At 39.4% G+C, this 12,185-nt stretch overlaps 1 protein-coding gene across 1 annotated transcript in view; it reads left to right on the plus strand.

Moving 5' to 3' along the window:
* Positions 1-5,140, plus strand: part of cdyl (chromodomain protein, Y-like) — a 152,278-nt gene extending 147,138 nt beyond the window's left edge. The window contains exons 6-7 of the mRNA XM_078199140.1: positions 2,550-2,693; positions 3,460-5,140. Of these exons, the coding sequence (XP_078055266.1) occupies positions 2,550-2,693; positions 3,460-3,618 (303 nt within the window). The 3' untranslated portion in view covers positions 3,619-5,140. The remainder of the gene's footprint in view (positions 1-2,549; positions 2,694-3,459) is intronic.
* The last annotated feature ends 7,045 nt before the right edge of the window (positions 5,141-12,185 follow it).

Consider the following 12,185-nt stretch of genomic DNA (forward strand, 5'->3'; position numbering starts at 1 on the left):
TTTACACCATCCAAGACAAAGCAGTTTGCTTGATTGGCACCCCATGCACAAACTTTAATTCCCTCCACCACTGGCGCACAGTGGCAGCTGTGTGTACCATCGAAAAGGTGCACTGCAGGAACTCAGCAAACCTCCTTAAATTGCACCTTTCAAACCCATTACCACTATCATCTAAAAGGACATGGGCAGCAAATAGGTGGGAAAACCACCACCACCTGGAAGTTCCTGTCAAAGCTGTCCACCATCCTGACTTGGAAATATGTTGCCATTCCTTTGCTATCACTGGGTCTAGAGCCTGGAACTCCATCCCTAACAGCACTGTGGGTGTACCTACACCACCTGGATTGCAGTGGTTGAAGCAGCAGCTTGCCCCCACCTTCTCGAAGGCAATTTGGGATGTGTAATAAATGCTGGCCTAGCCAGCAAAGCGTAAAACCCAAGAATGAATTTTTAAAAAAATTGTGCTTCACTATTGGATCATGAAAATAAACTTTGTAAATCAATTTTATGTCTCTGTGGCAGTACCTTGGTGAAGAAGTTGCAGACTTTTAATTTGCATATAATTATGCATTTTAATACAAGTTTTCATACTACTATACCTCTGCAAAATGTAAAGCCACTATCTTCTGCTTCAGACCTGAATTTGTACTACAAAAACAGAATTTTCCAGCATTTTTTATTTTTGTTTCAGATTCCAGCATGCTTTTACCTAAATTTATACTGTTGGGATCACTCTACTCCTGTTATCTTGCTGTATTTCATCTTAATTCCTTTCCACCTTGGCTTATTCACTTGGAAAGATCACAGCAGTAATGAAAAAGAGGGGAAATCTACTTGCATCGCCCTTATGGTTCTTGGGTGACAACCCTCCTTCCCCATCTCTGATCCAAATGGCAAATTATTCTGGGGTTTTTCTTCCTTTACCCAACACAGAGGTATTCCTCCTGCTAGCTCTAAATTTCCCTTTAATATTTTTGTATCTGTTTTCCTTTGTACTACTGATTAGTAATTCATTTCCATATCTCTATGTAAATATTCACTGCTTTGTACAACAAGCTGGAGTGTCATCTAGAGTTATATCAATACCTTAATTCACTGGTGTCACTTGTCCAACCTGTTGGCTTGTTAATAAAGCACAGGGAGTCCCTCTGAAGATGCAGCCGCCTTAATTATGTGATGTGCCAATATTTTGTAGAGATTTGCAGTAGCTGTCCAAAATTGGAAAAGAAAATTTAAAAATTGAGATAGGTGATTTCAAGAATTTTCTTTTTTGAAGGAGTACAAACTTTTTTCATCCATCTCCAAAGCAACCTTCAATACCTTGCCATATTTTTCTAAATTCAAACCATGGCAGATAGAAGTTGAGTTGTAGAATTTGTGGAGAATATGTTGGTATATCCTTGTATAAGGTTGATTGCTGTAGCTGATTTGTGTGATGCTTTTGTAATTTTTTTTCTTTGAATAGTCGCATTTCATGGTAATCAGTGAGGAAAAAGTCTTTTAGATAGGTGGTGCTTGATAGTTCCACAGAAGATGGAGAGAGTTAGATATAATACAATTTCTTCCATGTCTGATTTTAAGTTTTCATGGAAAGTAAGGAGACTTGAACTAATATGTCTTTATATTTATCATCTGCACTTGGGCAAGTTCACTAACTATCAGACTTCTCGCCATTAACCATCCATTCGCTCCTCTCTCATCTGCTTCTTAGAGTGGACCATTCTCTCTTCTTCCCCCTCCTTCCAATTGTTTGTCACTAAAATATAAACCTATAGTTCTGGATGTTCACTCATAGTTTGTGAGGTCGAACTTCACTTAAGAACTTAATTTTATAAATTGTTCAATCTCCTATTACTAAATCTTTTTATTTGTTTATCTGCATAGCAATCACTGACCTACAGAAATAATGATTTGTCAACGTGAAGACAAATGAAAAGTGTTATGTATTATGTTGCATTTTTCCTGTCCCTACTCTCCCTACCAACCCACAGATTGCACTTTCAAAATTGAGCTGCTTAGAAACTGATGTCACAATTTCATCCCTTTCAGCTTGGGTGTGGATCCAGTTAAAACTACTGCTTCCAATGCTATCTATGAGAGACATGTATTAAATAAATTTTGAAAGTGGAAAATTTTGATGCATTTGGGCAGGTTGGTTCCTGAGGTTATGGATGAGCAGTGCTTCATTGCATGTTCATATGCAGATCATTGTATTTGTGGCCAAGTTAAAGTAGATTTATACTTTGTTTGGTATTTGGGTATCCTGTCAGAAAGAGAAAAACCCATGAATAGCTCATAACCCTTATTCCAAAAAAAATTACATTCTTGGAAAGAGAATTTTACCTATCTGACAAAAAACCTCCCTCCTTGCTGTGTTTATGGCATCCATGTATATTGTAATATTTTGAGCTATCTTGACTTGTACTATGTAGATATACAAGGCCAATATGGAGTAAATGGGGAAAATGTTATACTTGAATAGTTTATTCAGAATGTTAATTGGGATCGATTTCCATTTGTACTAAAGTTTTGCTTTCTTTTTCCCACAGGCGAATGAAATGCTGTTCAGTGGGCGAAAGTTGACTGCACAGGAAGCATGTGCAAAAGGATTGGTATCACAGGTTTTCTGGCCAGCAACATTCAGTCAGGAGGTTATGGTCCGAATTAAGGAACTAGTCGCGTGTAATTCCCTTGTAAGTCAGGAACGGTAACTTCCAGTATTGCTCAGTATGCAGCTCTCTTTACGGTCTGCAAAGTGCAGCATTTTACTTCAGATTTCATGGTCCTTGAAAATTTATACATTTTACAAGAGCCACAGTTAATAGCATGTACTTAACAATTCTTTGTGTGTAATATATAGTAAAAGATCACTGATATGTAGGTGAAGAATGTTTCTGCTAACTAATGGAAGGACATTGGTAAATATTCATGAAATGTTAGTTATGGTTGCAATCAGTACTATGTGGAACATTTTTTATCTGTCATTGGTTATGCACCTTGTCCAAAACAAACCAATTTTTCCTCCACCATTTATGGACACTCAGTAATTTGCAAACTTACACTGTGATATTACCAAGATGGAACACAGCCCATTTCTGAGGCTTCCTCTTGCAACTGAACAAAGAACAGACTAAGCATACTAATAGAAACTAATTATTTTGCTCGATAGATTGCCCTGAACTTTGAAAATATGCCATTCTGTTGTCACTGAATTCCTTTGTTTCATGTGATTTCAGACTTGAGTCCCACGTTCGGTGCAATTATAGCTGCAAGTTCATACTTGTCTTACTAACTTATAGGCAACTGCCCTACTGACCAGAGACATTCATTGCTTTGTTGTGGGTTGACTCCCCATTGACGTGTAATATATGGCAACTAACTGAGACACTGACTCCCCAAGTCCCTTTATATAATAAAATAATGCTATAGCCCTGAAAAGAATCTGTTTACATCATCTAGGTACTTGAAGAATCCAAAGCTCTTGTCAGAAATGCCATGAGGGGGGATTTGGAGCAGACCAATGAAAATGAATCTGATGTTCTGAGGAAAATCTGGAGCTCTTCTCAGGGGATGGATTCTATGCTGAAATACCTACAGAAGAAAATTGATGAGTTCTGAATATGTGCTTTATCATTGGAAATTCTTTTCCTGCTGGGTTGTCCCTGGTGGCTTACAAATGCCCTCATTTAAAAATAGAGGGATGGGAGAAACTGTAGAAAGACGAAATTCTTGAGTCGCATCTACTCAAGCAGAGGAGCAAAGGCTGGACAATGGAAGCTGAAAATCCCAACTAGTACTGTATTGTTGTCATTCAAAATGATGACAAAGGAAAGCTATAAGGGTGTAATGATTGGTGTGCACTACCAAACTTTTCAGTTGTCTTTGTTTATCCAGTAGCTTTTGTCCTTTGTGATTACTGCACTGTATGTTACTATGCTATCCAAATCCAAATGCAATAGGTGTTTGCGACAGGGAAGCTTGGAAAAACACTCAAAAGAGGGGGAGGGAAGAAAGACGGGTAATAACCAGCCTCCTCCTCACTGCCAGAGAGTATGTAAGGCTGGTTTAAATTAAAAATAAACACTCTCAAAAAAAACCTAAAAGGTCATAGGTATCTAGTTTGGGGAGAGGATTACAAATACCTCAACAACAACAAAGAACAAAAGACAAGTCTAGTTTCTTACAGTGGATCTAGTGTCTGACATGAATCCTTAAGTCTATACATATCCCTTTGAAGAGTCTATGTGTACATGTTAAATGTGCTCAGGAGGTGTGTAGTAAATGTTTGACCCAGTTCTGGAACATATTAATACATTATTATCCAATAAGCATGAAGAAACCACTGGCTCTTTAAGAAAAACTTGCCTTGCAGTATTAGTGATTCTTTGTGGATCTTATACAAGATAAACGGCATAAGTTAAAGATTAGTTTTAGTGTTTTTAAAGTGTAAGCTTTTTTCCTTATTGTTTTAATCAACTATAAATGTATACTTCTGTTTCTGGGTGAAAGCGATAAATTATAGAAAGAGCTTGTGTTTTCTTTGCCATTTAAATTGATATATTACACCAAAAAATGCTTTATGTATTCATAACAATGGTTTTAGTACCACTTTAGAAACATTTTCTTAATTTAATAAATTAAAAAAATTCCTTTTGGCACACACTTCAAATCAAAACTCAGTTCAAAAACTACCTTAAAGTAGGTGATTCTTGTGTCAGCTTATTTTATGATACACTATGCGATATTCTTAACAGTGCCCCATGTAAATAGTATTGTGCATTCCTTTTAGGAGTGGTTACTAATTCCTGTTTGCAGATGTCTCACTGGATATAGATATCTGCATTTGCAATCTTCTCTGAATGTATGAATGGAAATTAAATCTTATTTTTGTACAGTTTATTTGTTTGTACTTAGAAATGATCACCTCCCCTTCCCAGTGGAGAGCTGTACATTGTGTAAATCTGCCTTTACTTTGGATTGGTACAGTATTTTTGCATCTGTGGGACCTACTTTTGTTCAGTAGTTTAAACTATATTATAAACTGTACAATCTGTAAAGTTTTATAGGTTAATAATTAAAATGAGCTGTGAAAAAAATCTGGGTAAATAAAACTAATATTTCATATTCAAAAGTGCAGCTAAATTGTAACACTTTTGTGTCCATGCTTGACTGTGTCCCTACCTACATACATGTATGTACATACTGTTAATTGTAAGATTACAGCTTTGAAAACTTTCAACAAATAAGGTTAAGAAATTGCAAGATAACCAGGACAGAAAAGCTCCTGTTGTATTACATTTTACAACAATCGAGCTTTGGGAAAATAAAACCCACAGATTGCAGTTTCAGCAAATACGTAGGTTGGTAAATATGTACAGAGAAGCAATTGTTCACTCTGTAGGGACATCATTCTGGAGAGATATTGGATTTTTAATTGAACCTGCTCATATATCAGAAATAACATTGGGCCTGATTTTAACCCATTCACTTAGACAGAGTTAAAATTGGTCCCATTATTTGGAAAGTTAGTTCTTATTTTCTCTTTAGGGAAATAGCATGAATTAAATATTTCTAAAGATCATCTAAATTTGCCATAGTTAAATTATGCCATTAAAGTTTCAGATTTTTATTTTATATTCGGATTGCTTTATCCAACAACTAATCTGGTAAGTATTCAAATACATTTTGACATTAGGACTTAAAAATCTTTTTATTACTATAAAACAGTTGTATTTTTGTGAAATGAAAGCGATTTTCAATGAAGACAAGTGTCTGATCCAAGTTAATATTGCTTAGACATGTTGAGCATGAAACCATATGTAAATTTGTAAATTAATACTTTGGGTGTTAACCATGCCCACCAAAATCAACTGCAATTCTCACTTAGTCCATGATAATACTTGAGTATTAATGTCTTTTGAATGAAGCGCTGTCTTTAAAATTAGATGTTGCATCAATACTACCTGCCTAGTCACAGGGGTGTAAAAACAAATTCCATGGAACTACTGAACGGCAGAGGAATTCTACATTGACCTGACTATAATTCATCCTTCAACAATAGGATGATTAAGGATGGACAATAAATGCTGGCCTAGTGACAATACTGACTTGTGTTTGATGCACAGTGCTAAGGTTAAGGAGGTTGCCTCATGGCTGAAGTGGAACTTGGGAGGGGCAGGATCCAGTTGTCATGGTCTATGTGAAAACCAGTGATACAGCGAGAACCAGAAATTATATTCTGCTAAGAGATTTTGAGGAGTTGGGAGCAAATTAAAAGACAACGTCAAAGGTAATCGTGTCTGGATTATTACCTGAGCCACATACCAATTGACATAGGGTCAAACAGATTAGAAAATAAAGTATAGCTCACTGGTAAGGGAAGGGGCGTTGATTCTTGCGGCACTGCCATCAGTACGGGGGGGGGGGGAGGGGTTGAATAAAGCGATTCCATTGGAGTGGGTGGCACCTAAATTGTGCTGAATCAGTGTCTTGGGTGAAGGGAGATTGAAATCCAAAGGGAAACATCAAGGCAACAGAACAGAGTAGCAGTGTAGGTATGTGTGGAGAGGAAGGAACATTAGTGAATAAGGTCAATGCAAGGAATAGCAGTAAATAAATGAAATTAAAGGTTCTTTAACTGAATACACAAAGCATCTGCAATAAGATGGAACTCGTGGCACATAGTTTAACTTTTTAAAATAATATCTTGAAGATAAAATCAGCACCACATAAGAATCTCGTGACAACAGATAATACCTCTCATGATTTAAGGGGAATAGAACAGAATCTCATCTGTAAAACTCAGAAATGGGATTCTGCCTATAGTGATTATTTGGGTAGACTCGATTCTGCCATGGCCCAACTTTTGGCTATGAGTTATCAAATGTGGGTCTTTATGCAGTCTATAAGGTAGTAAGAGAGACCATATTGTGTGGGTTAACAGTTATTTAGCTTGGAGTCAGTGGGTTGGTAAGTAGTAGCCAATACAAGTTTGAGAAACATCCATAGATTCTGCTGTGAGCTGAGCCTGTCTAGCTCTGCCTCTGATGTATTGTGACAAATCATTACTCCTTTAATATATTGTAATTTTTGCTCCTGTTAAATTTGACATTCAGATGAATTGTCAGTAGTCTTTACATATCATGCATACGTTGCGCAAACCACATGAAACCCTCTGCCTTGTCAGCAAGTGTTGCTGACTCCTTACAAGTTATGTGACCAGAGAACAAAAATGATCTCAATTTGTTTTATCTGATCTGTTAATCCATTAGATGCTTATTTAACAGTGTAGTCTGGCAATTCGGAGATTTCCATTGTCACAGGCAATTTGTATTTCTTGACAGACAAATTCCTTATCTTTTGCATGGCTGTCTTGGCTACTTGTTGATGCAGTTTTTTTTAGCTGTTGGGTTTATGTTGTGCATCATGGTGGGTTTTCTTTTGCATCAATTACAGCTACCATCTTAGCTGAGTCAGTTTCATCCCAATTCTTATTGTGGGTTCTGCCTATAACAAAAGATAGTGCTTCATAGATGATCGAACTCGGTGACTTCCAAGGTTCATTGATACCAGAATCAGTGTTTCCTGGTTAAAACCGTGTGTAACAATCATTCTAGTGACGGTTCTAAGTGCAGGTATTTGGCACCACTTGTACAAGGGATATTGATTTGTGAAGGGTCATCGTGTTTGGAACTGCAAATCTTTTCAGGGATGCACCTTCACTCTGCTGCTGACAAGAGTGGTCAGTGCCTCGATATGCATTGTAGTAGGTGCAGGTGTGACGAAGGCTAGCCAGATCATGCCTTCTAGCAATAGCCAGGTCGATGACCAGACTTTAGGTGATCCCATGATACCTTGTGGCAATGTCTACCCTGAAAGATGTTGGTAACATAAGAGTTCATTCAAGGCACAAAGCTCAAGAAGATTGCACAACCTGAAAGTAGCCAAGACAGCCATGCAAACGATTGGAAGCTTGTGTGCAAATAAATACAGGATCAACTTGCAGCAAGAAATCTAAACTGCCCTGGACAATGGAAAATTTCCAAGTTATGTATGAAGGAATCAAGAGGGCGCTTGGTCCTACTATCAAAGCTGTGTGTCCTCCCCCTACCCCATCCCACCAGAAGGCTGCCGGTGGCAAAATACTCACCAACAAAAGTAAACATATGTCCTGCTGGGCTGAATGTGACTGAGAGCTGTACTCCTGTGAGACTAACATCTCCCAGAGACTAACATCTCCCAGTCACACACTCCTGCAGCTTCTTGTCATAATGATTTAGAGAACAAACGCTTAGCACTTGAGCTCAAGAAGGCCATAGATTGCTTAGCAAGCTGATACCTGGCAAGGATGGAATCCCAGCTGAACTGCTCGTGCACAGGAAGTCCCATCTATTCCTTCACCTTTTTATGATCTCTTTCTCTGCTTAAAAGTATACTTCATTTCCCAAAACGTGAAGCAAAATCATCACACCACAAAAACAGGAGAGACTACAACTACAGGAGCTCAATGAGCCATTGCTCAAATCATACTTACAAGACTTTATCTACGTGCAAAAAGAAGTGTACCTGGAAGCACAGTGTTATTTCTGTGCTGGCAAATCTACTATGAACATGATCTCCATGTGCCAGCTACAAGAGCAGTGGTAGGGAACAGGGTTTAACTCCTTGCTTTCATAAATCTCATTAAATCATTCAACATGGTCAATAGAACAGAACTGATTTTGGTGAAAATTAGCTGTCCTCCAAGGTGCTCAGTGCTATCTGTTCCTTCCACGATGAATGCACTGCACTGTACGATTTGATTGCTCCACTTCCAACTGTTTGAGTGAAGAATGGAGTGAAATGGAGTCCAACCCCCATTCTGGCATTTTCTTTTCTATGATCTCTCCTGACCTTTGCCTTTCCAGCATATATGGAAGATATCTAATTGTGTACTAGGTCACTCTGCAAGTTCTTCAATTGATCAAGCCCAGAAATGGCATGTCATATGCCACAAAGCCAGTCAGGTAACGCAGTCCTTGCATTCAAAACCTGCCTCACTGTCTTGCAACAAAAGGATGGATACATTCATACATAGAATTGTCAACTACAGTCATCCTGAATTGAATGGGTCGGGTACACTGAAGGAGAATTTAGCATAGCCAGTGCACCTAACCAGCACGTCTTTCGGACTGTGGGAGGAAACCAGAGCACCCGGAGGGAATCCACGCAGACACGGGGAGAATGTGCAGACTCTGCACGGATAGTGACCCAAGCCAGGAATTGAACCCAGGTCCCTGGTGCTGTGAGGCAGTAGTGCTAACCACAGTGCCACCCCAAAGACATTGTTGTAGACTTCAAAAGGACATAAGCAGGTGAAATGGCCAGACACATGGTAAATGCAATTTAATGCAGGATACATTTTGGTAGGAATAGAAGAACAGGATTCTCAGCTTTATTAAAAGCTTGAAAACAAAAATGTAATGTTAATCCTTTATAAAACACTAGGCTTATGTAAAGTGAATGGAGAAGTTTGTGTTGTTCTCCTTTGAATCAGAGACGATTGGATAAAGCTGTCCAGAATTATGACTGTTTAAGATACAGCAAGGAAAACCTTTTTTCCAGTGGTAGAAAAGTTAACAACCAGAGGTAATTATCAAAAGGGGCATCTCAGAGGAACATTTTTACACAGCAAATTGTTTTGAATTGGAATGCACAGAAGAGTAGCATCTGAAAAATAAATACATGGAAAAGAAAAAAAATTACAGGATTTATGAAGAAATAGCTGGTGAGCAGAATAAGATAACTTTACCAAAGAACCAGCACAGGTATAATTGACTTATTATTATAATCCTATAGCTAACCTCCAACACAGTCACTGTTGAAATGTCATGAAGGCAATGAAAAGTCTGTTCTGCTTATAACTTGCGGTTCTGATGCAGTTCCTTTTCGGGAAGCTGCAGGGGCTGTGTCATCGAAACTGATGGTTGCCAAATATCTCCCAGCACAAAGCACTGATTGTGTCTCCCTGCTGTACTTTTCAAGGCAAGGATGTAACTGAAGAAATTGCCTCCATTGCTGCAAATAATGCGATACTGATAAAGGATGTTATTGCAAGAACTCAACTGAATGTTTTTGATTTATTATTGTCACATGTATTAACATAGTGAAAAGTATTGTTTCTTGCACGCTATACAGACACCACAGACCATTCATAGAGAAGGAAATGAGAGACTGCAGAATGTAATGTTACAGTCATAGCTAGGGTGTGAGAAAAATCAACTTAATGCAAGGTAAGTCCATTCAAAAGTCTGACAGCAGCAGGGAAGAAGCTGTTCTCGAGTCGGTTGGTACGTGACCTCAGATTTTTGTATCTTTTTCCCGAAGGAAGAAGGTGGAAGAGAGAATGTCCAGGGTGTGTGGGGGCCTTAATTATGCTGGTTGCTTTGCTGAGACAGCGGGAAGTGTAGACAGAGTCAATGGATGAGAGGCTGGTTTGCGTGATGGATTGGGCTACATTCACGACCTTTTGTAGTTTCTTGTGGTCTTGGGCAGAGCAGGAGCCATACCAAGCTGTGATGCAACCAGAAAGAATGCTTTCTATGGTGCATCTGTAAAAGTTGGTGAGAGTCGTAGCTGACATGCCAGATTTCCTTAGTCTTCTGAGAAAGCAGAGTGCCAAATAAACCATGGCCTTGCCGGTATCACCTGCGTGACATAAATAAATGGAGGAGGAGGCAATGTGAACATAGAACATAGAACATTACAGCGCAGAACAGGCCCTTCGGCCCACGATGTTGCACCGACCAGTTAAAAAAAAACTGTGACCCTCCAACCTAAACCAATTTCTTTTCGTCCATGAACCTATCTACGGATCTCTTAAACGCCCCCAAACTAGGCGCATTTACTACTGATGCTGGCAGGGCATTCCAATCCCTCACCACCCTCTGGGTAAAGAACCTACCCCTGACATCGGTTCTATAACTACCCCCCCTCAATTTAAAGCCATGCCCCCTCGTGCTGGATTTCTCCATCAGAGGAAAAAGGCTATCACTATCCACCCTATCTAAACCTCTAATCATCTTATATGTTTCAATAAGATCCCCTCTTAGCCGCCGCCTTTCCAGCGAAAACAATCCCAAATCCCTCAGCCTCTCCTCATAGGATCTCCCCTCCATACCAGGCAACATCCTGGTAAACCTCCTCTGCACCCTCTCCAAAGCCTCCACATCCTTCCTGTAATGTGGGGACCAGAACTGCACACAGTACTCCAAGTGCGGCCGCACCAGAGTTGTGTACAGTTGCAACATAACGCTACGACTCCTAAATTCAATCCCCCTACCAATAAACGCCAAGACACCATATGCCTTCTTAACAACCTTATCTACTTGATTCCCAACTTTCAGGGATCTATGCACACATACACCTAGATCCCTCTGCTCCTCCACACTATTCAAAGTCCTCCCGTTAGCCCTATACTCAACACATCTGTTATTCCTACCAAAGTGAATTACCTCACACTTCTCCGCATTAAACTCCATCCGCCACCTCTCGGCCCAACTTTGCAACCTGTCTAAGTCTTCCTGCAAACTACGACACCCTTCCTCACTGTCTACCACACCACCGACTTTGGTGTCATCAGCAAATTTGCTAATCCACCCAACTATACCCTCATCCAGATCATTAATAAATATTACAAACAGCAGTGGCCCCAAAACAGATCCCTGAGGTACACCACTTGTAACCGCACTCCATGATGAATATTTACTATCAACCACCACCCTCTGTTTCCTATCCGCTAGCCAATTCCTGATCCAATTTCCTAGATCACCCCCAATCCCATACATCTGCATTTTCTGCAGAAGCCTACCATGGTGAACCTTATCAAACGCCTTACTAAAATCCATATATACCACGTCCACTGCCTTGCCCCCATCCACCTCCTTGGTCACTTTCTCAAAAAACTCAATAAGGTTAGTAAGGCACGACCTACCTGCCACAAAACCATGCTGACTATCACCTATCAATTAATTACTCTCCAAATAACTATAAATCCTATCCCTTATAATTTTTTCCAACATCTTGCCGACAACAGAAGTGAGACTCACCGGTCTATAATTCCCGGGGAAGTCTCTGTTCCCCTTCTTAAACAATGGGACAACATTCGCTAACCTCCAATCTTCTGGTACTATACCAGAGGCCAACGA

The sequence above is a fragment of the Mustelus asterias genome, chromosome 2, assembly GCF_964213995.1.
Source record: "Mustelus asterias chromosome 2, sMusAst1.hap1.1, whole genome shotgun sequence".
NCBI lineage: Eukaryota > Metazoa > Chordata > Chondrichthyes > Carcharhiniformes > Triakidae > Mustelus > Mustelus asterias.